General features: G+C 45.7%; 3 protein-coding genes across 4 annotated transcripts in view; 1 reads left to right on the top strand and 2 right to left on the bottom strand.

The window, feature by feature from the left end:
• Positions 1-6623: 6623 nt before the first annotated feature.
• Positions 6624-8242, bottom strand: LOC149854930 (melanin-concentrating hormone receptor 1-like). Its single transcript, XM_090024060.1, has 2 exons — positions 8158-8242; positions 6624-7621 (listed from the first exon to the last, which is right to left on the bottom strand). The coding sequence occupies exons 1-2, from the start codon at positions 8240-8242 to the stop codon at positions 6624-6626; spliced, it is 1083 nt and encodes a 360-aa protein (XP_089880186.1).
• A 4138-nt stretch (positions 8243-12380) lies between these two features.
• Positions 12381-19302, bottom strand: LDAF1 (lipid droplet assembly factor 1). 2 transcript variants are annotated; one of them, XM_090024154.1, is made up of 5 exons: positions 19153-19302; positions 18157-18297; positions 16829-16997; positions 15755-15893; positions 12381-13443 (listed from the first exon to the last, which is right to left on the bottom strand). In XM_090024154.1, exons 2-5 carry the CDS (start codon positions 18226-18228, stop codon positions 13350-13352), a joined length of 474 nt encoding a protein of 157 aa, XP_089880280.1. In that variant the 5' UTR covers positions 18229-18297; positions 19153-19302; the 3' UTR covers positions 12381-13349. The 2 variants fall into 2 exon arrangements, with proteins under 2 accessions (XP_089880280.1, XP_089880281.1); XM_090024155.1 differs by lacking the exon at positions 19153-19302 and adding an exon at positions 18534-18865.
• A 281-nt stretch (positions 19303-19583) lies between these two features.
• Positions 19584-26753, top strand: part of DNAH3 (dynein axonemal heavy chain 3) — a 128787-nt gene continuing 121617 nt past the window's right edge. Inside the window, exon 1 of the mRNA XM_090024694.1 lies at positions 19584-26342. Coding sequence (XP_089880820.1) covers positions 26310-26342 — 33 coding nt within the window. The 5' untranslated portion in view covers positions 19584-26309. The remainder of the gene's footprint in view (positions 26343-26753) is intronic.

The raw sequence follows: 26753 nt of genomic DNA, 5'->3' as shown, positions 1-26753 counted from the left end.
ATTGCATCAAGCATTGCAAGTGATAAAAGAAAAAGAGGAAGAAAACAAAAAAACTGGTTGATACCTTTAGGGTGGAAGTGTGGCATAAAATACTACTGTATGAGAAGCATGGATGGTTTGCCCACAGCAAAGTTGTTGAGGAGGCTGGCAAAGCAAGAAGGTGAAAGTAAGGCCAAGGGAAACCAGGGCAAACCTTCAGATTCCCCCCCCGGAAAGAGCAGAACTGCAGCCACGGGTGGGGCCAGATACAATTCATTGGTGGGTGCCAGCCTGCGGGCTGGATCCAGTCAGCTGGAGGGCCGGATGCAGCCCGTGGGCCATATATTGCCCACCACTGGCCTAAATTATTGACAGCAACAGAGGAGTCTGTCTTAGCTGTCAAGGAGGGGATTGTAGAGAAGAAAGCAGAAGGCATGTTGAGAGTTCTGCTACTTGACACGGGTAGCAGAACTCCCAAAATCCTCTGGGTGAATGACAGTAACCCAGACTGGCTCAAATAGCTGATGTGCAATTTTGCACTTAGACCTGGAGACTTAGAAGGACAACAACAGAAAGTAGGAAAGTCAGATCAGGAAGGCCCAGTAAACAACAAGAAAGAAACCAACCTTGGAAAATAAAGAGCAAACAGGTTTGTGGTGTCTAAGTTGACACAAAATGTTGAAGAATCTGTAAATACTGCTTAGAACGATAACAGGCTGGCAGCCGCCTAGCAACAGTGATGCCACACCAGAGAATAAGGAAAGACAATGAAGAACCATCAAGCGTTCTCCACGTGGACTGCATCTCAAGAACATCACATGACCAGCGCAGACAAGGTGACCCGAGATCCTTGCCCCAGCATGGCTGGCTGATCGAGGACTCCTGTTACATTCACCCAAGACTGTTGCAGCATGGTGAGATTCACTTGGATGCATGCAGGATTGCTGCTTCAGCTGTGTATGTGTAGCTAATAAAACTTTGCTTGATCTTTTAATTGGATAGGTCTGTCGTGATGCAATCCATATAACCTCCCTGGTCCACTCCATCGTTTTTGGGGCAGTAAGTTTTACCGCAACAGCATGCATGTATCCGCTGCCAGCCATGACCTGGGCTGGGGCTCTGCAGACCCCGATGTGGCTGCTTGCAGAGTTCTGGCAGCCTGCCACAGCTGACCTGGGCTTTGGGCAGGCCCCTGCTGCCCACCCCTGAGCCGGGGCTGCTCGCATGAGGCAGCGAGGAGGCTGCAAGCTGCTGCACTGGGGTCTGCGGAGCCCCAGCCCGGCATGTAGCTGGCGGTGGGTGCACATGGGCCTGGAGCGGACTGTGGGGAAGGGGCTAGGGCTGCGCTGCCACAACAAAGATGGGGCCCTTTGTGGCTCCCCTGCCGTCTGCCCCGGCACACCATTATCTGACAAGTTGAGATTGGGTGTTTTTGGCACTCTGCCCAAAAACATTGCCAACCCCTGGACTAAAAGAATTTTCCATCAGATCCTTGTTTCAGAAACATGCCACATCAGTGTCCGGTGGGAGCCAGTCTTGCTCTATGGATCTGTAACTCCTGCTCCACGGATGTCTGATCCTGCTGCCTGTAAGGCAGAAACGTCAGTCGAGAGCGATGCAGTTGTGGTGCCAGCGTTTGGCCTCACCTAGGCCCCTTGTGTCTTTCAGGACGGGGGGTTACGCTATTTCCTCTTACGCAGTCTCCCAAGTCCCTCTCTGAAAAGGCTGAGGTTATTCAGTGTCTCTTGACTCCTGTCATTTCTGGTGTCAGAGGATTTAATACGTCTATGTGTTTGTTTTCATAAATGTTAAGGCCACGAGAGAATACTGTGATCATTCATCCTGACAGATAGCTCAGTGCGCAAACAGCGTTACGTTTTGGTAACAAAGGCTGCTTGCACGTGTTAAAAAAACAAAAAAACAAAGCAAAAAACATATTTTACTTCAAACTCTGCACGCTCCCACACCAAGCCCAGCACATGCCCAGAAGAAGCAGCATGTTAGTTGGACCTGGCTCGCCCCACATCTGTATAGATCAGGTGCTTTAGTGGGTCTTTTTTGGCACTTTTATCTAACAGCTGATTGACTCCACTATTAGATAAAAGTGGCAAAAAAGCCCCATTGAAGTGCCTAGTCTACACAGACGCTGCTGAGCTGGGCTGAAGTAATGCGTTGTTTCTTCTGGTAAAGCGCAGGGTTTTTTTAACATCTGCAAGCAGCCAAAAGGTCTTTGCTGTAAGGTGAAATTCAATAAAGAAAAATAAAACGGAAGTAAGATTTTATGCAGCGCCTAGTAATAACCAAGGCACACCTGGTCTGCATTGGCTCAGATCTCATCCCAGAGAAGGGACAATGTTCATGTGAGTTGAGATACACTGTGGAAAATTACATTTAGTAAAAGAACATAGCGAGGAGCTTTAAAATGCTCGTCATCCAAGTAAATTTGCAGGGGCCAGATAGTGAGAATGTTAGAATTAAATTAATTCATGCCATATTAGCACTCGCAATTGAAGGTAAAACTTACCGTGACTCATGTTAAGTATTCACTATGGGAAAAGTCAATTAAAACTGCCCAAGGAAATACCTCATTTGCAGACAGCCCACCTCTCATATAAACCAGTGTAGCTTCATCACCTCCCGTGGATGCTAGTTTCTGTAACGCTGTGCCAGTTCATTAGCCGAGGATCAAAATGTCTTATGAAAAGAAAAGGTTACTCAGCATGTTCTTATTTCTAATAGTGTCCTCCAGCACATGAAATAGGGATTGTGAGGTTGACAGGTTTTGTGTCCATGGTGGCGGTAGTGGCTAGGCTGGTAGCAATTGTGGCTGCCGTTCTTGTGCCCCCTTTAGGTCAGTGTCCAGGGCTGGGACCTCAGCATCCCAACTCTAGTTTTGCTGCTGCCTAAGGTCAGGTCAGTCCTGTAAACTCTGCATGTGAATCTTGAGCCAAACCCTAGTGGGAACAATCAGAATCGTTCTGCTGACTTTAAAACGGACTCGGAAGTTACCCAGTGCACCCAGATCTCAGCCGTCCCATGCAGAAGTGTGTGAATGACTGCTTTGAGGTCCTCTGTATAGGGACCCCCGTGCAGGAGGAAAGGGTTGAGACATGATGTCTCTTTCAGCTCATGGAGACAAATGAAAAGAGAATATTAGGGCCTGGGGCTTTGTTGTTGTTTCTGTGGAGTCTCCTGGAGATGATCCAGCCTGGGGAAATTCCTGGTGCTGTGGCTCTTTTCATAGACATCATAGACATCAGGGCTGGAAGGGACCTCAGGAGATCATCGAGTCCAGCCCCCTGCCCAAAGGGCAGGAAGTCAGCTGGGGTCATAGGATCCCAGCAAGATAAGCATCCAATTTACTCCTGAAGGTGTTCAATGTAGGTGCTTGAACCACCTCCGCTGGCAGACTGTTCCAGACCTTGGGGGCTCGGACAGTAAAGAAATTCTTCCTTATGTCCAGCCTGAAACGGTCTTGCAGGAGTTTGTGACCGTTCGACCTAGTCATCCCTTGGGGCGCTCTGGTGAACAGACGTTCCCCCAGATCCTGGTGGTCACCCCTGACAAACTTATGGGTGGCCATCAGATCACCCCTGAGCCTATGCTTTTCCAGGCTAAAGAGTCCCATGACTCTCAGCCTGTCATCGTAAGATCTGTTTTCCTGACCTCTGATCATGCGCGTGGCTCTCCTCTGGACTCAAGCTTCTCCACATCCTTTTTGAATTGTGGAGCCCAAAACTGGATGCAGTACTGCAGCTGCGGCCTCACCAAGGCCGAGTACAAGGGGAGAATGACATCCCGGGATTTGCTCGAGAAGCAGCTATAGATGCAAGCCAGCGTTTTGGTCGCTTTACTAGCTGCAGCATCGCATTGGAGGCTCATGTTCATCTTGTGATCAATGATGACCCCCAAGTCTCTTTCTTCTGTAGTGCTGTCCAACGTAGCACTGCCGAGCCTATAAGGATGCTGCAGGTTTTTCCTCCCAAGGTGGAGAACCTTGCATTTTTCGGTGTTAAACACCATCAGGTTCTCGTCTGCCCATTTGCTGAGCTTGTCCAGGTCAGCCTGGATCACCCGCCTATCTTCTGGCGTGGATGCTTTGCCCCAAAGTTTGGTGGCATTGGCGAACTTGGCCAGTCCACTCCTGACTCCGGTGTCCACATCATTAATGAAGATGTTGAACAGTATGGGTCCAAGGACAGAGCCTTGAGGGACCCCACTGGTTTTGAACGGTTGTATGTTGACTCAGCATGCCATTAAATTGTCTAAACTAACTGAATAGCTCCTGGGGGGCTAATCGCAATTTAGATTAAGACAGTGCATATAAAATAATCAACAATGCATTTCTTCTGTCTCTTGATACAGATTTGAAAACTACAATAATGAGCTCCATTTACAAACCTGAACAGAGTAAGTCAGGGATCAAATCATCATTAGTAACTTCTACAAGAAAATGCTTTGGAAAATGATTTTGGTTGTTTTACAGTTCTAGTTACATAAAACTTGATAAAGAAATTTGATTTTGTTTTTATGAGGCTTACCTTACACTGATATTATTGACCGACTATTAAAAAGCAGACTCCTTAAAAATACCAAAGAAGCCTAGATTTTGAATATAAATTTTGATAAATGGTAGGAAAGATGAGTACTATAGAAACGTTAATTTTCTTTCCTTTTCCATTCTCTATTATCTTTAAGGCTCTAGGCACTTGCTACTGTATTCATAAGAATAATAGCTGGTGTTTTCAAGTAAATGCCTGGTGATTTTTGGGTGCCCAAATGGAGATACTTTAAAGAGGCTCAGTTTTCAGAGGTTTGGTACTCAGTCTTTGAAAACTGGCCACCTTTAAAGTATCTGTAGTTGGGCATCAAAAATCTGAGTTGCACAAAATGACTCTTGAAAATCTGTGCCGTAGTGCTTTGGAGATCTACCTTTGTTAAAGAATTGCTTCAGTCCTTTGGGAAAGTGCCTTGGTGATGGTAACGTGGATAAGATATACTGCCAGTGCTTTTTAATGATGCAAATAGCATCCAATTATTATTTTGAGACAGTGTCTCGTTGCAACTCGTGTTGCTGTAGTTCTGCAAAAATACAGTTCAGAAACGCTTCTCGGAGGAACTGTGAACGGGCTTTTTGGTTGTTTTTCATTTGAAATGCATTTGAAGTTATTCTCCAGGTGCTTCAGCAGTTGATTGTGCTAGAAACAGGCCAATTCTCAAGATTATAAAATGACAGCAAATGATAAGCCACTGTTAATGATGATCACACGTAGATGGATTAATATCAGTAGAGCAGCTGACAAGCCTGTTGTTTCATTGTTTAGAGCAGCTGAGAGAACTGTTGTTGCACTATACCTTTTCTAAGCAATGCAACAATGACATTCTCAGCTGCTGCACCCTGGTCTGCACCCAGAGGGAAAAAGATCAGAGATGATCTTCAGCCTTTTTTCTTAATGTGCTTAAAGCAAGAAACTGTATTGAAACTCACTTCAAATTTAGTATTATGGTAGTGCCTCTGCATCCTGGCACATCGCTTGTATGGCGTTTAATGACAAGATTGAACTAATTAGTGCCTGGGACTTTTTGTGAGGGTACTGTGAACCGGCTGTCATATGCTGGGGGGAAGGCTGGAGAAATAATTCATTTCTACCTGGGGAAAGCTGAAAGTGAGCGTGTAAATTGGATCAGTGACAGCTAGAACCCCAGCCCAACTGCTGACCCTATAGAAATCTCTATGCTGCTCAGAGAAGCCAAGATCAGCTCTGGAGGGTCAGTCCATAGAAGTTGAGTGTGTGTGTGCAGGGGTGTTTCCAGTGTGAGTGCAGTTGCACTCCCCTTTCAGACCATGCTGTGGGAGCAGCTGGGAACTTTTTTAAAGCCCCTGAAGCAGATAATTCCTCCCTGCTTTCCCCCATCTGTGTTCAGTGGCACATTCCCTCCCTTCTCCTTCCATTTGCCCCCTCCCCTTCCAGCTGCTGCCTCTGTTCCCAGCTGCTCTGGAATTGGGGGAGCTCCAGAGCTGCTCCTGTCCTGCTCCAGTCAAGCTGCATGGGGAGCTGGGCTCAGCAAGAGACAACATCAGTGGCAAGCAGGTTCTTCCTCCCTGCCTAATTTCTCCCCATTGTGTTCCCTGCCAGCCCAGAAGCAGGCTCAGGGAGGGGTAACTTGCCTGCTGCTGCTGCTGCTGCCACTGTGTCCAGCTGAGCCTGACTCCCCACGCAGCCCTGCTGGAGTGGGGCAGAAGCAGCTCTGGAGCTCTCCCAGGGCAGCTGGGGACAGTGTCAGTGGCAGGTGGTGGCGGAGGAGCAAACGTGGGGGAGAAACTGTGTTGCTGATCATGGAGAGGAAAGGAGGGGATCCTCATGTGGAGAGTGACTCTGATTCTTACCTGATTTGGGGACTTAAAGACTCCAGCTGCTGCTCCTGCAGTGTGGTCTGCCCATCCCGGGTGGGGGAGCTAGGAGTGGGGGTACAGCCACCCATGCCATACCAGTGGCTGCTCCTGCAGCCCCTTTTATAACATTTTGGATCCACCTATGTGTGTGCATGTCCAGTGAGGGAAGGAAGGGAATGTTTATAACTGGCACAGGTGCAGCAGCTCTGGCCAAGGCTGTGTGAGGCTCTCCCATTCCCTTCAGGTCTCTCTACCTGCTGGAGACAGAGACCAGGTGCAACAGTGGCTGCCCTGACTCGCTAGGGTCCCCTCGTGCATTCTTGTCTTCATTTGGGGAAGCCTCTTCTCCTGCAGCTGCAGGCCGGACGGAGACAACCAACTTCCTGCGGAAGTTCTGGCCCAGAAGAATGTAGATGAAGGGGTTCAGGCAGCTGTTGGCATAACCCAGGCTGATGGCCACATTGTATGCATAGTAGAAGGGCAGGGTAGGGTGACTCATGGCTAGCTGTACCAGCTGCAGAACATGAAAAGGTGCCCAGCAGATGAAGAAGGCCAGGCAGATGGCAATAGCTATGCGGGTCACTTTCTTGGTGCGGGTCCTGGCACCTCTCTGGCCAGTGAGTGCCTCTGAGGACCTGGCCATCCTAAGCAGGATCCTTCTGTATGCCACAGTGATGAGGGCAAAAGGAATGGCAAAGACCAGGAAGAATTGGTAGAGGGTGTACCAGTAAATGTCCCTCTGTGGGTCTGGCAGCTGAATCCCACAGCCACGCAGCCCTCCAGGCAGAGGGATGAGCTGGGCATACATCCATACTGGAGTGATGCTGAGGAAAGAGAGGGCCCAGAGTCCACAGATGACAAGGATGGCCACAGGGGGCTTCCTGAAGCGAGTGGAGGTGAAGGGATACACAGTGGCTAGATAGCGGTCAATGGACATGGCAGTGAGGATGTAGGTGCTGGTGAACTGGCTGTTGGCATCCAGGGCAGTGATGATGGTGCACATAGTCTCCCCAAAGTGCCAGGCTCCATTGCCCAGCAGCTGGTGGATGAGGAAGGGCATGCCCAAGAGGAAGAGCAGGTCCACCATGGAGAGGCTGATGATGAAGATATCTGGGACGCTGCTGTTGGGGCTGGATTTCTTAAAGACTCTGCAGATCACCAGGCTGTTGCCAAAGATACCCAGGAGGCAGATGATACCAAACAGGGTAGGCATAATGAAGCTGGCATAGCTCACCCTACCTGGCTCACCTGCAGAGACAGAGCATAGGCAGAGTCCAACAGATGGTAGGAGCACAACAGATAAGGTAATAGAAACAATATAAAAAGGACGTATTTCCATCTCTGCATATAATGATGTATGTATTTTATATATACATATAAATCTGCTTTTATTCACACATGTGAAAACCAGACATATCTACACACTCTATATGTAAACAGAGCTTATAGGTGCAGCACATGTAGTCAATATTTGCATTTGGTCTGTCAGTATATAGTTGTGGGAATGTGTATATATGCAGGGATTACACATAAACACATACAAACACATACACATCCATTGTGTATGTATACACCCCACATTCATTTTATGTGCATACATGTGTATACATACATTCATGTCTCTATCTATATAATATGCATGCTGCTTAATTGTGCAGTATATTCATAATATCCCTAATCCTACCACTTAGCTTTCAGAAAAGTGATTAGCTGTTCCCACTCCCCAGATACAAAGCCATTTCAGCACTCACCACTATATATTTTCACTTACTCATTGTACTCACCAGCCAAGGAAAAGTTTTGCACACCTTTGGAGATGTTAGGGGGACAGTCGTTCAAGCTCTCCGAATGATTTGTTTTGAAATCCATCCCTCAGCAGCAATTGGACCCAGTCAGTGGTTTGAGGATGTCATAGTGCTGATGTTTCTTATGGAAGAAGAAAGGTGGCTGATTCCTTGGAGATCCTGTGGAACTGCTGAAATCTGCTGCTCTGAGAATCAGCAGAGGTGGCTGTGTAGGCTAAAGAGCAGCTGTAAAGCTCTGACTCCCTGCACCACCGCCAAGCGAAACTGTCACCCGAATGTAATGAGGCAAAGTGCCTATCATCAGGCTGTCAGCAGAATGCCTCTTAACACACTAGCAGGGAGAGCAGAGAAGCAGAGTTTCATTTCTTTAGTGTGGAAAGCTCAGTCCATCAAGGGATCCAATCACTGCAAGGAACTCGTGCTCGAAGGAAGGGAACTGGGGCAAGGAGATAAATAAACCAAACTTCATATAAATGGGAGGTTTTCAATGGACAGTGCAACTTTTGCCTTCAAGGAAGATGTCAATATGAACAGTTTAATGGCATTGCCAGCCTAAAAAAATAATTAAAAAGCTAACAATTAATGAAACTTCAGCTGTATGTAGCAGGGTTTGGATTCATTTCCTTTAGTTTTTTGACGCGGAAACAACAGGCTGACCAGAAATGGAAAGTAAAGAGAGCGGGAATTGTAGGATTTCTCTGCCTAAGTCTGCCAAGTTGCAGTGCATCATTCTCTGTCCCCTCAGTCCTCTCTCCCGTCCAATGTCCTGTCCAGTGAAGCAAAGGACATGTTGGAGCATCTCTGGAATGTGATAACCAAGACCTGCTTAAGGCAAGTCAGGCAGGCACTGCTCAGAGAGGATGGGAGTCAGTTTGGGGATTTTTTTTTTTAGTGCTTGTATGAAACTACTGAAGTTTGAAATGAACCTGTAATAAACACACACACATTGAAAAGGTAAAACAGGGAGGGAATGACCTATGTTTAAAACTGGGTCATTCAGAGTATGATCTTGCTGCTCTCACTGCTTCAACAGCAGGATGGTTCTTAGCACCCAGTTCTCCTAGATTTCAAGGTATTACTACTTGATAATTTGAAAGATGAAATTATATAGTAGGGATAATGGCTCTAACAATGGTGGCTACTGAGCAGTTATGGGAAGAAAGACGAGATGATGATCAGAATAATGAGAATTCAAAATCTGTTTCTAGATAACCACAACATTTCTACCATCACCACTACTGCTCCCACTACCCTAAAATGTCACAGTTCCTAAAATGGTCAGTCTTTTGGCACCTGGAAGAATACAGTCCATTTACTAGCCAAACACCCTGTTCTTCTACATGTCAGGCCTCATAGGTTCCTCTGTGCCGTGGAGCCTCTTTAAAATGTGTAGGCAGCATCCTCTCTTGGCTCACTGCAGTTCTGGAGCATGATGGTATTTACACAGGAAAATAAAGTTGGGTCTGTGACAGGAAAAGCATTAGTGCTGACCTGTTGGCATTTCAAATGTTAACTTGCCTCAGGAATACTTTAATTGAGGGGAAAAGTGGCTTTAAAGCAGATCCTACCTGCTCTTTTGCTCTCTCTCCTCTGAGATAGGTTTGCCCTTGTTATACACAAGATTCTGCCACAGTATCAGCACGCAAGAAAAAGTCTACCAAGAGAACAGACCGCACTTAAAAATCTACCAAGTCGCTGTGATTCCAATTAGTTTCTTGTCACCAGTGCAATCCAATTACCACTTATCAATATTTTCATTACAATGCTGTGTCCTTACTGAGATCCACTGTTTCTCCACTCACAAAGGAAAAACGTTTGCTTTTATCATCTCTTTGCAAGAATTGAAAGCTGGCACAAATGTAGATACAGCAGCCTCTGTTGAAAGATTCACTTCAAACACACTTTTCTTTTGAAAGCTGGCATGTAAAGCTAGTGAGGCAGATGGCAGACATGTACATAATAAAAACTTGCTGCTAGGTTGCATCGAGTACAGCTGTGATGTGAATTCTTATTGCTAGTTAGCACTAAGTCATAATAAAAGTGCAACAGTCTGCAGGAATGTTACGTTTTCCCAGGATCATCAAGTAATATAAACTGTCATAACTGCAATGATTTATGACAGCTGAAGTCCTGGTCTTCACATTGGAGCAGCAGCTAATAGAGTTAAAGCTGCATAGTGTTTACTAGAGATGCACCAATACATTGGTCTGATATTGGATTAGCACCGATAAAGAAAATTGACTATATTGGAAATCAGCTTTTTTGCCTGATGCGGTCAATAAATACCCCATGCATGAATGCAGTTGCAGCATGCACGGGGCCAGGGGCACAGCCCAGTAGCTTGTAGAGCTGTGTCCAGCTGGTAAGTCTGGTATGGGGAAAGGGAAGGTGCATAGGGGGGCAGATTGAGGCCCCGCAGTGAGGGAGGGAAGGAGTGGGGCTGGGGGAAGTGCTGCCCAGCTGGGGGGGGCTGGGGCATAGGGTAGAGCCAGCCCAAAATTTGCTGTAGCCCCCCTCAATCTTGCCTCCCAGCTCTGCCACCTGTGCTGAGTGCAGCCCAGCTCAGCCTCTGCCGGAAAGAGCCCAACAGCTCTGGCCCCAGCCCACAGCAGCAGCTGCCCTATAGCCACCCCCCCCCCCTTGCCTCCCAGGGTGCACACACTGGGATGAGCCACAGCTCCATCCCCTGCCCCACCCCAGCTGGGCAGCACCTGTGCTAGCCCCACTCCCTCCCTCCCTGAAGGGGCCTCCATCTGCCACCCTGCCTTTCCTTCACCCTCCCCTTCTACCACAACAGACTTACCAGCTGGACATTGCTCTTCAAGCTGCTGGGCTGTGTATCAGAAATCAGACTGGTATCGGCTGATATGCCTCCTTAAAAATCTGCCATTGGTATTGGCCCAAAAAATCTCCATCAGTACACCCCTAGTGTTTACGCATGTAAATAAAAGAATACCCCTTCTGTTTTGTGGGATGAAATTGTCCAGTCTTAGTATAAGGTTTTGTTTGTTAAAGTTTGTTTATAAAGGTTTTGTTTGTTAAATTTAGGTAAATAAATTCCCACTATAGTCTTTTCCAGAATAATGACTAAAATAGTGGCAGGATTGTTTTTTTCCTGTTCATGTTTTGATAGTTCTGTAGCTAAAAAGACTTGAGGCTTAAAAGAAAGTGCACCAATATTGAAATGATCTTATTATGAAGCACAGGTGGTACAGTAAAAACCCACTTGGTTTATACTTATTATATTAGAAAGGGGAGTTTCTCCTTATGGATGCCAATCCTGCAAATATCTAACACTTTACTGAATTAGGACTACAGTGTACAGCTGAGGTTGGCCTCATCCTTGCAAATTTACATGACAAACTTTCTAGCAGAGGTGATGCATAGGGGGTGAATGTGTACCCCAAGAGCTCCGTGTACCCCATTAGGCCGCACTCCCTGTTTAGGTGGCGGGTAGGGGGGCCAGCGGGAGCACCAGCCAAGGAGCAGGGCCACCACTAAAAGCAGTCGTGCTGCTTTCAGAAGTGGCTGTGGGAGTTCTGGAAGCGGTGTGGCCGCTTTTATGGTGAGTGAGATTGCATGTGGAGAACACTCCCTCCCACCCCCCCGGTCAGTTGGGTGAGTTGCAGAGGACACCCCCTCCGGCCAGTGGGATCGGCCGCTTGGGGACCGCCCCCAGTCAATGACTGGTGTGGGGGGGGGCATGTGCCCCCCCCTTACTCAAGAGGTACCAACACCTATGCTTTCTAGCAGAGAAAAACTGAAGTGAAAACTGTGTCCCAGTGTCATTTCATTAAATATAATGTATTATCTGATAATGCAATCATCAAGCAAAAAGACTAGAGCAATATTCTGACGCTATCAAAGATCAAGTAGTCTTTGAAATATATAAAGTGCTGAAATGAGACATGCACAAGAAGCAAGAAGAGATTTATTACATGATGTTACATTATGTTAATTTAAATTAAAGAGCCTGTGTTAATGTTTTAAATCCAACCTATTAGTTTAGGCTAGAGGATTTCTGCCTAGTTCAAAAACTGCATGGGACAGAGGTAAATTGGCACCTCCCTAACGAGGGAGGGTTTTGACTGTAACGCAGGGAGTACTGTACCATGTTATACTGACTGAGAATCAAGGATTATGCTTCTCCTTTGAAGACAAGTTGAGTGGAGTGTCCCTGAGGAATGGCAAGCCAACTACAATTTGGGGCTGTGAAATTTATTTAGAAATAATCTACCAGATTACAGTAACACAGAGTTAAATTTTAATGTTAAGGAATTTTCTTTTAACTTTTTATTTCAGTGAGGACTGAACGACAAAAACAAAAACACATAAATAAATAGCACTTTATTAAACTAAATATCTTAGAGATACCTGGTTACTGCTTAAAAGAAAATGCTTACAGTAACTACAAAATGTAATAAAGGCTCACACCAAAGATGCATAAACAGAGAACAAAAACTCAAATAAAATAGACATTTTTAAATATAAGGCAAAACACCAGGGCCATACCACATGCTGTGGGAAGGAAAAACAAGGAAGATAACCTTTCTGAATAATGTAACATTCAAGTGTATGTAAAAGCTTAGATGATCAGTTATACATAGCAAACCCCTCTCTTACTTTGCTTTTCCAACAATGCACACAATTAATATGAGACAAGCTTAGTTTTTCAACACACAAGTACTTTGAAAAAAATTGCTAAGGCTTGAAATTAATTTTTAACATTCATAAGCATCACTGTTGCTGGGCAATGTTATTTTCCATATGTAAAAAACATTCAGGTGCCACAAGGATTCATTAAAGACATTCTACTTTGATTCCCCATCTATTGGTTGTTAGTATTCTGACACCAATGTTTAAAATCTGAAGTGCGCAGTCCTTCCTCACTCGGTCTGCCACCAACTTTAGTGGAAGTTAGTACTAGTTATAATCCCACACCATATTAACAGGGATTGCTTCCCAGGGTCTGTATTTAATATCACAGCGCACTGACTCTTGATGAGTTACCGTTCATTTTACACCATTTTACAGTGACAACCAAAGATGCATATTGATTCTGTTTCCACAAACTTCACACAAAACTTGACTATTAAACAGGTAAATGAGTAAGATGTCTAAATTCAGAACTGAACAATCAAGGCATATCAGAAAAGATGGAAAGGTCCCATTTATTTGCTCTTGTTATTGACAGAAGGGTCAGAGATGGGAGAACTCTTCAGTGAGAAACCATTTCCATTTGCTTCTTGTTCCATTGCTTGACTTCTGTAGAATAGAACAATGCTTTTTTATTGCCTTTTGCTTTCACAAAAGGTTTTGCTTTCTCACCAAGACTAAGCTGAGCAACATGAAGACTAACAGACATATTATCGCTTTTTGAGTAGACATTGCTAAATGTTCAGAAATCTTCTGGAAGAGGCATAGTAGCCTTTTGTTTCTGCAAATCTCATAAGATCCATGGGTGGGGGACATAGAAGAGGCACTGCTGTACTGATGGTACAGGCTCAGGAAAATACTGAGAAGGGATCTCAAAGGTTTCCTCCCTTCATCATGTCTCCCTGGAAAGGGTGATCTGGAGCCAAAGTGCTACTGGATAGAACTATTTTTGAGTAGTAATAAAAGCAGGCTATTTGCAATCCTCACAAAGATACAAGTCACATGTAAACATGACTCCCCACATTTAAATATACAGGTAATACAGTCTATTGCACCACTTACAATGCACTTGTTCCAGACTCAGTTAAAAACATGATTCCTGTTTTTGTATAGCCAGGACCTTCACTGTACTCTGCAGAACTCTGAAGGCTTTGGCTTAATTACAGAATGTGGTTAAGGTCCGACTGACACTATAAAATGAGTCCTGACTTAGTTGCATTTGTAGAGTAGCTGGGCTCAAATATTTCCTCTCAAGGTTGCATGCTGGGAAAAGATGACTGGCTGGTTAGAAGGAATCCTCTCAGACTAACTTTGGCCAAGATATCAATTACAACATAAATATAAATGATAAATTTTACAAAACCTAAGACTAGCGAGTGCCTCCATAATGCTCCTAAAAAGTTCTTCTTGTTTTGTTTTTCAAATAGCTATTGTCTTACAGTAACTGCTACACAAATGTTGCATAACAGTATTAATGTGGGAGAACCATAAAGCAAATCTTGCTATAAACGAAGTAAAATTATTCTATTTTCTTTTTCTGAGGTGATAAGTGTACGAAGTAAAGAAAAATTATACATATGTAAGAGGCCTTTTAGTTATTCAAGTTTCTTCAGCATTAGTAATTTAAGAAATTAGTAACAGTAAAAATGCCAAGGATGCTGTAGGACTTGCAAATTTAATGTCAAATGATTGAAACCTGACCCATCGCTAAAATTGTACCTGAGTTTCTAGAAAGCTGAGGGAGAAATAAAAGCTTTAGTAGATAAGTTTGTTTTCTTTTAAAAGAGAACATTCCTGTAATCATGTTTCTTCAAAGTGGTTTAACTCATTTCAATTGAGCACATTCACACCCCTAAAATCTAAAGCAATCTTTGAACTTTGTTAGACCATTACCATGTAAAGCATTTTAACTGTTTGTATTTACTAATGCAGCATAAAGTTAATCAGGGTAGAAACAGATGTTGCTTTGTGCAGCCACACAAATATTTACAGTGGCACAAAGAGATAGCAAACAGGCATCCATCACGCCAGAAGGTAGTGGCGATAAAGGTAGTAATAAATTGTACTATTTATTGCAGCAGACATCTATTTGCTTTATGATGGGAGAGTGCTGACAGCCCAGAGCTGCCTGTGCTCTCCCATTGCCCTGGGCAGGCACTTCCTGGGCTCGAAGGGCCAATCCTGTATATCCTGCCAATTCCTGCACAGAATTAGGCCCCTCAAGACCAGGGAGCACATACTGAATTTTAACCACTTGGCAATCTCCATGGCGACGCTCTGGAAATAGGAACCTCAACTTTTGTTGCTTCTAGAGACTTGCCTAGAGAGTGCTGGGGGTATGTTTCTGCATGCAGGGAAAGCTGGGACACACCGATGTAGTCCCAGGGCTGGGGCTGCCAATTAGCTGATTGGCAATCCCATCCCTCGGACTTCACCAGAGTACTGAACTTGCTCTGCTGGGAGCCAGGGGCTGAGACTGTGAATCAGCTGATTGGAAGCCCAGGCCTGGGACTGTACTGGAGTGTCCTGGCTTAATGTACCCCTGACAATCTTTGGTAACCTCAGAGGTTGCTGGGGGCATGTCTTTACAAGCAGGGCAAGATCAAGAGGTGCGTGCTTCACCCAGTAAAGCAGATCAGCTGTGCTGGGACATAGCCACTTCACTGGTGATGTCTGTTTCTAGACTTACACAAGACACACCTGACAACTATTTCTTCCTCCTTTTCCTTACAAAGAAAACAGGGTCTGAAGGTCCCAATATTAATTCTTCTAAGGGTAACCAGAAATACTACAGTATTCAAAGCTGATGTTTATTATTACTCCAAGCAACAAATTATCCACTACTTTAACATACAAGGTAGTATGTGAAACTACAGTTAAAATGTGACATTACTGTACAGAGTGAAATGTTGATACTTACTTTGGAGTGTACCAGTAGTTGATCAGAGTTGTAAGTGATATGTAACAAATACTCATTACTCCAGAAACTGCCAAGGAAAGCAGCCCTAGGCCACCGAGCACACAAAGAAGAGCTATTCCACCTGCTGATATTACAACACCTAGCAAGGAAGAACCAATTTGTTACTTGCATGAATACTGTACATACTATTGTACATCAAGTACATACTGAAAACAAAGTAAGTATTAGCTGCAGGTCTACTGCAATCCTAAATTCAGACCAGCAGTAGTTTAGCAGTGCACATTAGTTCTGTTCACAATGCAGGTCAAAGACCGAAGATCCCCAGTTGTATGACATCCTTTAAGGAGTGGCAGTCTCTCTACAGAGTTTTTCTCTGATCAGTTTTGGGGAGTGATGTTTATTTTTAGCAGGCTTTGTTCAGGTCTCCAGGGATCAAAGGAGGCTAAGAGATTCAGCACAGGGGCTTAGCATCTCTGGGACTCAGACCTGAATACTCTAAAACTGCATTGGCCTGGACCTCCCTGGCTGTCCTTCTCCACCATGGAAAGGTAATACAGCCATTACAGCCATGTGCATTCCTCTTACACCAAATGCTGGCCTCTTATTTGTTCTCCCAGGTGGATTCTCTGGCCCACAGTGACCCGTCCTTGGATTGGGGTGAAGTAAATGATTAGGCCTACATAGCTGGTGGAAGACAGGTTATGTGGAGGTATTCTTCAGAAGAGAAGTTTCAGTACATACTATCTGTTATCATCTAAAAGGAAAAATCCCATGGAATATGCTCTTCATAAATCTCCTTGCAGGCCAGAGATGAAAGGTATCCAAGGCAAAGATAAGTGATTTAACAGCATCTGCACTGGGATTAACTGTACCCAAGACAGGGAAATCCTATTTCCTTTTTTAATTGGATTATTATTCCAGCATTAAGACTTTTGTTGATGCTGAAAGCTGAGAACTTCAGAAAAAATCTTTTTAATTTGGTTGGATCAAGAGCTGTACATGAAAAAGGAGAGAGAAAGGAAAATCCTGAAAATAAGAAAAGGCTTAAAAGAGGAAAGAAAATAAATAAAATACCTTCCATGATTATAACCCCAATACAGGCCATGACAGCTGTTGTAACCACAAACATCAGAAAGAATGCAACAGGAATAGCAGAAACTGCAATAAACACCAACAGCGACAAGGCAACAAAAGGATGATCATCTAAGTATTGGCCAATTCGAGAATTCATGAAAGCAACAACCTGTAGGGGATTGAAAGAAGAAAAGTGGAATTAGATTAGGTGTTTGCTTCATAAATCTTTTATGATCTTAAACTATTTTAATGAAATTTTGGGTACAATAATTCTGTAAGTACACAGAGTGATTAATTCATGTTAGATTAATTCATGTTAGAGGCAATGGCTGCTCAATGTCAGAAGCACGGAGAACCGTCTGTCTCAGTACATATTTGCACTGTACTCACCATCCTTGTATATGAATGCCTGACAAATTCTATTATGAGTGGCACATCAAGGAAACAGTTTTGCAGCACATGTCAAAGTAGACGTGGCGATACATAATCTATTTTGCTAAATCAAATGTATTTTAGTACACCTAAATATAGAAGCTAGAACATAAGTGCTTGAAAACAAAGGGGGAAAAAACCAATATGGAAGCAAGAGTCCTCACTAATAGCATAAGATAATTTACAAAAGATATTTTGTTAAATATATGTGATACAGATGAACCGTGCTATAAATAACAGTAAAAAACTAACAGTAAATGTTTTACTGCAAGTTTATAGTGTATCGGTTTTTTTACCAGCTGTAATTTTTAATCCAGTGATTTACATTTGTTTCAATGTTGAAAGTCGTTTAACAGGCTTTAGGTCACACTACAACAGGTGCAAAAACAATTTGTTTTCAGGGGCTACATGGTAGTAGCAGATCCATAAATTGCCCTCCCTTGAACCTTAAGGACTCCACAGATGGATCTACACTACAAAGTTGTACTGCTTTAATTATACTTATCTTAATTATATTGATATAGTTAAAGAGATACAACACCTCTTAAAATGTTATACTACTATATCTGAATTCCAAATTTATGCTTCAAGTGTCCTTGTATGTAAAATGGGGATAAATGTTTACTGCCTGTTGTGAGCCATTCAGATGCTACCTACTTTAATGAATCCCATAGAAATGCTTTTACGTTAAAAGTACATTATGGTGGCTTGTTCCTTCACCATGCCCTCTTTAAAAAAAAAAGAGGGGATCTAATTTTCTCATGATGACAAATTCAAATTTGACTTTTGTAATTACATCCTTATCATAAAATGAGGTGTGACATCCAAGCAAAGACAGCTGGAGAAGCATTATGTAAACACACTCTTATCAAATAATAACCGAATCTGAAACCCACGTTGGTGTTGCTGTGGATGGATTTCATCATGAAGCGCCACTGCTTCTGCAGCTCTTGCATTTCTTTTGACATGTTGGAGCCTTCAGGGTTGTTCTTGAACCTTCTTCAGGACAATCAACGCCGGCTTGGCCATTCAACCTCCTTAACAATTAACGTGAAGTTACTGACAGGCGTGTGTATAATTAGAGGAACATTTTTTTCTTATTTAAAGCAGAGGAACGAGAAAGATGCTGAATATGGACTTCAGCACGTCCTATATAGGCCACGTATTGCAAAACATTTCAATCCAGTCATTCCAGTTCCTCAACACCTCACTTACATTGCCCTCAAGTACAAAAAACAATTTTTTTTCCCCTGAACAGAAAAATGCCTCTCACCTTCTTAGTTTATCAGTTCAATCTTCATTAAAAAAAGTGCCCTGTTCCCCAAAGTGTGAAAATTTAAGTGGGGAGAGCGTCAACTTGAAGACCACTTTTCGTCCTAAAGTCTGACTTGCGGGTACTTCAAGAAGCGCGCTTACAGGTGAAAGACCAGACACTTTATCTCGAAGCTGTCGGCCCTGTCGCTACAATCAGGCTCCCAGCTCGGGTTTCCCTTTTGCCCAGGGGCTGCAACAGGGACGACAAAGAAAATGGGGGGGGGGGAGGAACCGTCCAAGGCGCTTCAAGGACCTAAAGCTGCGTTTATGGCTCGTGTTCAATAAACCGCGCCCAGCGCCGGCACCCCCAACCCTCCCCGCGCCGCCCGTCCGCACTGACACTAGAGCCGAGCCCCGCGCCAAGCGGCCGGGCCCACGCAGACCGGGGGGAGGCGGTGCGTGGTCCCCCAGGCCCGCCCCAAGCCCCGGGTCGGTTTTGTCGCGGGAGTCGCCCGTGCGCTCGGCCCGGGGAGGCCCCAGGCCCCACGAGGAGGAGGCGGAGCGGTGGCCGCACAGCCCCTGCCCCTCACGGCAGCCGCCGCCATCCCCACCTCCCCGCGGGCAGCGCCGGCTCCTACCTCAGCGCCCGGGACTGCGCGGCGGGCAGGGCCGGGCCGGAGCTGTTGCAGCCGGCGGCGGCCTGGGGAAGGCTGAGGGAGACGCGCTTCCGCCTCCTCCGGCCCGCGCTGAGAGCTAGCGCGGGGGAGCGGGCGGCTCCGTGCCCATCGTCCGGCCTGCAAAGGGCTCGGCCCCGCCCTGTGTTGCCCCCTTGGCTTGTCCCCGTCACCGTGTGTCTCCTCCGCTCCGCCTCGGGCCCCTTCTCACCCACTGGGCCCTGGCACCAGCCTGTGCCTCTCCCTGCCAGCCCGGGTTGAAGGTGCCCATCCTTGCCCGGAGCCGCATGATCCGTCCTGCCTGCGGCACCTGGCCCAGGGGACGTGTCTTTGGGATGTGTGTGCAGAGGCTGGGGGAGGATGGCGGCTCTGGCTAGTTGGCTGGAGAGAAGCAGGTCCATAGGTCTGGAGGGGAAGATTCCTGCGGTGAGCTACGGCGTTGCCCTGTTGTACACGCTGGGGTGAAGGAAAGCCGCCTGCTCCGTAGGGGTGGACGCTGGACGGTGCCCTGCCGAACAGAAGTTACCCAGCTCTGAATGACCCCCGCTCAACCATTCAAAAGTCAGGGGTCCGGTTCCAAGAGCCGCAGAAAGCGATGAGACATTTAACAACAAATGCAGTCGGGATTTATTTTACTAGTTCTTTGGTTGTTGAGTCTTTAGGGAGCACTGGTCATGTCAGGTGTTTATCTACAACACTTAGGAGTACAACGTTATTTAAAAAAAAGAAAGCAAGCTTAGATTCCCACCTTGTTATAAAGCACCAGGATATTGCAATGTTAGATATTGCATGGGAAGTTTTGGCTACGGGAGTTTGTATGCTATTGTAAGAACAGATTGGCTTGTACTGTAAATGAATTGTTTGCTACTGGATGTCCACGGGATTGCTTGCTGAGTTACGTGTCCTGCAGCTACAGGAGGGTGTGAGAACTCGTTCTTCGGCTGCCATGAATTGGTGGTTATGGCAGTGATTCTCAGCTACTGCATAGGGATACCCAGGGATCCTTTGAAGGGTGTAGATGTGAGGCAATAGAAGCACAGGGTCAGGCACAGTCCCTGCCTGGCTGTTCCCCTGGCCCCGCTGCCCAGCCCCTTGGCAAGGAGCTAAAGTACTATAATAAATAAGTTTTTACAACACGGTGCTGTCCACAAAATTTAGGGAGGGGCACTCCAAAAAGGTTGAGAACCACTAAGTTATGGTATATAGCAGCAGTTCCCAAACTGACAGATTGCACACCGACAATTTAAAATGATACAACCTTAAGTACTACCAGCAGTTTTTTCAGTTCAACCTTAAGTACCACCAGCAGATTTTGTCATGTAAAGTAATTATAATAAATCTGTTAACGTGTACCACTGACAGATTGTCTGTACACCACTTGTGGTATGCATACCGCAAACTGGGAACTCCTGGTATACAGCATATTGAAATTGTACTTACTAGGTGGCTAAAGACCATTAAACTGCTGTCACATGCAAAACTCGAACCTCTTCAGGTAGATTAGCTCCTTTTGCTGTACATAAATGTAATGGTGATGAGACTACCTCAAGAAACTAGAAAATTTTTGTTTCTCATGCTTACTTTTGATCAGCCTTTTTAATTGATGCAACCCAATCAAATATGAATGGTTTCATTATTTTTTTAAAAAGGGGCCAATGGAAATAGACTACTGTGGGGGAGTAGATTACAAAAATTCTTCAGTAGCGTTTAACAGGATGCTCTGATGCTTGTTTGTGTTAAATGCAGGAGAACAGGACAATGAAACGGATGCTCTGCTATCTGCAACTGATCAGTTTAGTTTAATTTTCCAAGTTGAGTGAAATGCAAAAAGTAAGTAATAACCCAGATGGCAAAAAGTAAACTTGCTGTTTGAAATTATTTCCATTTTGTGCCTTGATCCTGCTCCACTGTGGATTGGGACATTAATAATTAAGTGGATTATTAGTAACATAAGTAAAGGCCTTTTCATGTACAGTTCTTTAAAGATGCTTTCTGCATGTTGGAAAAAGACATTGCAGTGGATGTTGTGTGTTTAATTTGGATTGCAACAGTCTTGTTAAAACAAAGCTTTATAAATCATTTGATTTGGAGGTAAATGGAACCTCTGCCCTTCAGAGGCATCTACTGATTTCTGTGGTATTTCATGAATGAAAACATTTGTCCTTCTGGTCAATTTGTAGAATGCGTCTCCAACTCAGCTCAAATTTTTGCCCACTGGTTTTCTTGGGCTCTGGTCCCAAAGGTACGCAGCAAGAAACACCCAGAGAGAGGAAAGCAAATGGTAGGAATCTCAGTAAACAGTATAATATAGTCTCACTTGATATACTACAGTATATACAGTTCTGATTTTCAGCTTTGGTTTTCCATTTTATTTGTTTATTTTTGGATATTTTTAAAGCAAGGGACAAAATTTCAATCAGTGAAATTGACTGTCTTTACAGACCCTGATATAACCCAAGGATAATGGCACAGTAAACTGTAATGACTCTTGTGTTTAGATTGATATGGAAACTTGAAACTGTAGATTATTTCCAAAGAGTGAAGTAACTGGTGTTGGGGGTCTCATACACCAAGATGAGTATTCACAATTGTTTTACAAGTATTCACAATTGTTCTTTTTGCTAGAAATCCTTTTTTTCCAAAAGAAACAACTGCTTTTTGCTTTTCCAAAATAATAAAAAACAGTTTCTGTAATTTATTTAACTTTCATAGATTTCATAGACATTAGGGCTGGAAGGGACCTCATGAGATCATCAGGTCCAGCCCCCTGGCCCAGGGGCAGGCAGTCAGCTGGGGTCAGATCACCTTAGCTAGATAAGCATCCAAACTTTAAATCTTTAAACCTCTTGGTTGCTGTATGCAGAGAAATAATAGTTAAAATAATTATGTCCTAATTGAAATTCTCCTATTTCCAGCATTAACCTGAGTTACCTGTGCTGAAGTTAACTCCCCTCTACTTTGGAAAGCAAAACAAACACCTGAGTTGCAAAGTGTGACTGGATTAAAAGTAGAGTATTTGCACTAGTCATTCTGTATTGTCCTCACAGAAAAGTTGAATCACCACTACCATGAGCTGCAGCCCTGCCTGAGCTTCATCTATGCCAGGTAAGGTAACTTGAGTTTAAAGCCCTGGGTAAGTTGAGGTAGACTTCTCTGTGTGTGCACGGGAGGTGGGCCAGTAAAAACAAGCGTGTTACCCAGTGTTAGCAGCATGCCCCCTGCCTGGCTGGAGCTACCGCTCTGTGTCCGGTGTGCCACGGTGCTTTTTTATTTAAGTAAGTGTGCCATGAGGCGTAAAAGGTTGGAAAATGCTGTGCTAGAGTGCATCCTTGGCTGCAGAAAAGGTGTGCTGGGGGGTGTGGCCAGCCCTGGCAGTAGCCTGGAGTGAACTGGCCAGGGAGGGGATTTACTTCTTCCCTCCCTGTCCCATGGACCCAAGCTGGGGTCTGTTGGGTGCTCTCCCCTCACTGCCACAGCAGGAGGGATGCAGCCAGATGCCAGCCGGCACGGCCTCCTGAGGCAGAGAGGGCAGGGATGGGGGTTATTTCTCCCTCTACTCCCTCTGTCCTCAGGGGACTGCAACAGGGTCTGGCTGCCACAGCTGCTGCTTGCTCCCTGCACTGGGTGAGCAGTGAGATAAGCTCCCTCTTGCCTCACTCCACGCCAGAGGGAGTGGGGAATAATCCCCATCCCTGCCTCCTGCTTAAGGAGCCATGCCAGCCGGACGCTGGTTGTGTCCCCGCCCCTGGAACAGCAAGGGAGGAGTGACCGCAACAGGAGCAGCAGCCCTTGTCCTGGTGTCCAGGGAGTGTGAGCCTCTTCCTGATGGGGGAGACCATGAGTGGGGGGCCAGAGCTGCCACTGATTATGCAGGGCGTGTGGTGGCCATAACTCCCCAAACTCCTTTAGCACCACTGCCACCGCTTACCCTTCACAGTCCTCAGCAGCTTTCCCTGCCCCACAGTGCGGCCCCCCACCAGGAAGAGGCTTGTGCTCCGGGACACTGTGTAGGCTGCTGCCCTCAACATGGTTGCTCGCCCCTTGCTGTTCCAGTGACAGGGACAGGGCATGGCCAGAGCCTGGCTGGCATGGCCTCTTAGGCGGGAGGCAGGAGGGGGGTTATTCCCCACTGGGAAGAGGCTCGTGCTCCTTGGACACCAAGGCAGGGGCTGCTGCCACCATCAAGGGCCCTGTTGTCTTGCCACTCCAGTGGCAGGGCAGAGGTGCAGCCAGAGCCCAGCCGGCATGGCCCCTTAGGTTGGGGAGCGGACGTCTGGCAAAGGGGACAGGAGGGGGCTTATCCTGCCTCTCGCCCCCTGCAGGGAGTTAGTGGTGGTGGCAGTCAGGGTGAGCAGACCCCACTGCAGTCCCCCGGAGCACAGAGGGGGGAATAACTGCCCTCCGTGCCCAAAGGGCCCACGGTGGCCAGTGTTTGGCTGCACCCCTGCCACTGTTGCAGTGAAGGAGGAGCACCTGGCAGACCCTGGTTCAGGTCCGTGGGACAGGGAGGGGAGAATTCAACCCCTCCCTGACTAGATCATTCCAGGCTACTGCTGGAGCTGGCCGTGCCCCTGCTGCTGAAGCAGCCAGCAGAGAAATGTAGGTCTGTGCTTGTGGGACGGGAGGAGGGAGCGGGAGCGGGGAAATGAACCTCTTCCCTGCTCCCTTCCAGGGTCAGTGTTTGGCCAGGCCCTTGCCCTTGCTCCAGCTGGGGACCAGAGGGGTGGGGCCAGCCCTGTTCCACTGGAGCAGCGAGGCCAGCCCAGGGGAGGATGCTGGGAGACTCTGGTTTAACTTTTAAACCAGGAAGGGGTCTCGGACAGAAGTTGCATAAACCAGTTTGAGCTCAATCAGTTAAGTCTGATATTACATTCAGCCAAGTGTATCTCAAACTGGTTTTGGCGATCTTGAAACTGATTTATGTGCACTGAATGTATGTTCCGTTACAGGTCTAAACCAGTATCTGATCACTTAAACCGGTGATCCAGTTTAAGAAACACCCCCCCTTCCCCCTTCCCCACCCCCCAGGGTTAGCTGGCTAACATTGTATCTCCTGTAACCTAGTTGTGCTACCCTCCTCACCCCCATCCCTCTGTTGTTAGTCCTTCACTGGGGTGCTCTGTATTTCCATATCAGCTTTGTCATTTTTTTCTGGATTCCCAATCCTAACCATTTACTAATAAAAGTCAATCTGTTCCTAGCCTTCACCTTATAGGAAACCTGTTTGAAATTTGTATGCAGCACAGGGATGTGTGACCTGTCTGGGCCTCTCTCTTTCTGAATGAGTGCGTGTCTTATTTTAGGTTGGTTTGTTTACCTTAGACTAAAATCTTTGTAGACAGGGAACATGTCTTAAGACTTATAATGCCCTAGGATGTATAATAATTGATGGTGTTGCATGGCTGAATAAAAACCACCCTGAAAAGCCATCTTGAGTTTCTCAAGATTTTGAGTTCAGGTTGGTGAATACAAATGATCTTGTATCTTGATGCTGTTGTCACACAAATAGGAAAGACAAACCTCCGTGCTCCATATTTCTGTGTAGTCCATGGCAGCTGCAACGAAGATTGACTCTGACTCTGGTAGGGTTCAATGCATGTGCTCCCAGTTCCTCTGCTGCCGTTGTAGGGTGGAATAACTGTTAGGCAGAAAAGTTATTGGAGGCTGCATGAAAGCCTCTTGAAGGGGCTAGGATAAGAAGAGGTACCAGATTTGTTTGTAGTGTTTGATCCCATGTGAGCCAACATTTGGGGAACTTCATGAGTTTGGATTCTGGATTCAACTGCTTGAACACTTAAGGCAGGGGTTCTCAAACTGTGGGTCGTGAACCCCCAGGGTGTCATGAGCAACTTAAAAGGGGGCTTCAAACTTCCCAGGGGGTACATGCGGTGGCGTGGAGTGGTGATGGCAGCGGTGGCTGCTGCATGTGAACTCCCTGTTCCCCACCACTGCCATCCAGCACTCGGGGTCACTGTATCACCACGGTTGAGAACTTCTGCCTTAAGGTATTTTTTCCTCCTTGCAAATATCAGGTTTTGGATTTATCTTACCTTTGCTGGTTGGGAGATTTCCCCCACCCTATCCCAGTTCAGTTTATTAATAATCTCTCCCAAAGTGTGTGGGTAATTTCTGGGTCAACAACCCCATAGGAATACTGTATTGATTCCTGAGCCATTTCTCCTTGGCCACAGTGATATGACACCATACTGGGAGGCCTTGTTCTCTAGCCAACTATGACCAAGTAGAGGAAGTGGGGGGGAGAAGTAGGGGGTGGAAAAGCAGTCATTCTTATGTCTCCTAGCAACAAAAATGCTGTCACCTTGGTTACCAAGCTAAGAAGTGAAAGGCAGTGTCACAGAAGTTCACTTGAGCTGGGAGCAGCCGCCAGGCAGAGGCAATTAGCCAGGGCAGCAGCAGGTAGCACCCCCTTTCCTACCTCCAATCCCAAGACGCACGCACCCAGGAGATTAGGCCAAGGCACAGTGGATGCAAATTTGTCTTTCTGTTCAGCTTGCACTTCGATGTTTGCTCATGTCTCATGGCAATAAATGTATGCAAATCTCTGCACTAAATCCCAAACTGGGAGGCAGAGTGGTCCTGAGGCATTAGAAGGGCACAGGGGAGAGACAGTGGGAATGGGGAGAGGGCATGAGGCATGGGGTTGGGAAAGAGCCTGGAGGCGAAGAAAGTAGGGAAGAGAGCTTAAGGTGTAGAAGAGTGGAAGAAAACTTGGGGAAGGGACAACAGGAAGCTGGGTTACAGAGTTCAGGTGAGATACTGGTAAAAAGGCAACTTGCAGTGGGCAGAAGAGTAAGAGATCCTGGGAAGAGAGGAGACGGGAGCTTAGTATAGGTTGCAGGGGAGAGGGAAGGGAGAAGGAAGCTTGCAGAAGAGGCTTCCTTCTTGCTGATGAAGTGTGTGGAGAGGGGATAGGGCAGTGGAGGGGAGCTGTCTGTTGTCATCCTGTCTACAGAATCCTGAATGGAAAGTGTGTCTTGGAAATTTCCCTAATTCCCTGAATATGCATGTAACTCTTACCAAGGCATTTATTTTAAGAAAAATAACATCATCTCTACCTTTTAAGAAGAAAAGAAACAATTTGAACAAAACCTGAGTTTACAATGAAGTCAACACAGACACCGAGTCTCTGGCGGGTAAGTGTAATTTACCATTGAGGCTGCCTGAAATATTGACAATGACATTTGAAAACCACAGATAAAATTGGCCCTCTGTGATTCATTTTTACGGCTGATTTACAGTTCAGAGTGTTTGAAGAAGCTGCTGCTGCATATTTATTGAACTGTGGCTTTTGTAAAATATCTCCTTGAATAAGTACTATAGTTCAAACATGCTGAGTCAAAAGGATATTAATTTTTGAAAACGGTTTTAGCTTTTGCAGGAGTAATGGCTTTCCTGATAACTCCTATAGCTTTAAGGATGAACAATCCCTTAATAACATGTTTTATTCACTTTCAAAATACAAAAACCTTAAGGGCCAATTCAGCAATCTTGAACAGGGAAATGTCCTTGTGGGTCAACTGGGGTTTTTCTTGAAGAAGGGCCAC

The sequence above is a fragment of the Crocodylus siamensis genome, chromosome 12 (genome assembly GCF_052110815.1).
Source record: "Crocodylus siamensis isolate JL-2025a chromosome 12, ASM5211081v1, whole genome shotgun sequence".
Lineage (NCBI taxonomy): Eukaryota > Metazoa > Chordata > Crocodylia > Crocodylidae > Crocodylus > Crocodylus siamensis.
The sequence above is the reverse complement of the archived record's forward strand: the minus strand, read 5'-3'. Positions and strand labels throughout refer to the sequence as shown.

Excerpts from the sequence above, each read along its gene's own strand:
- LOC149854930 (XM_090024060.1), bottom strand. The coding sequence starts at position 8,242 with ATGGATTTCAAAACAAATCATTCGGAGAGCTTGAACGACTGTCCCCCT. Across the intron at positions 7,622-8,157 it reads GCAAAACTTTTCCTTGGCTG|GTGAGCCAGGTAGGGTGAGC; the intron begins GTGAGTACAATG and ends CTGTCTCTGCAG.
- LDAF1 (XM_090024154.1), bottom strand. The coding sequence starts at position 18,228 with ATGTCAAAAGAAATGCAAGAGCTGCAGAAGCAGTGGCGCTTCATGATG. Across the intron at positions 15,894-16,828 it reads TGGGGTTATAATCATGGAAG|GTGTTGTAATATCAGCAGGT; the intron begins GTATTTTATTTA and ends CTTCCTTGCTAG. Across the intron at positions 13,444-15,754 it reads AACTACTGGTACACTCCAAA|AAGTCAAGCAATGGAACAAG; the intron begins GTAAGTATCAAC and ends TCTATTCTACAG.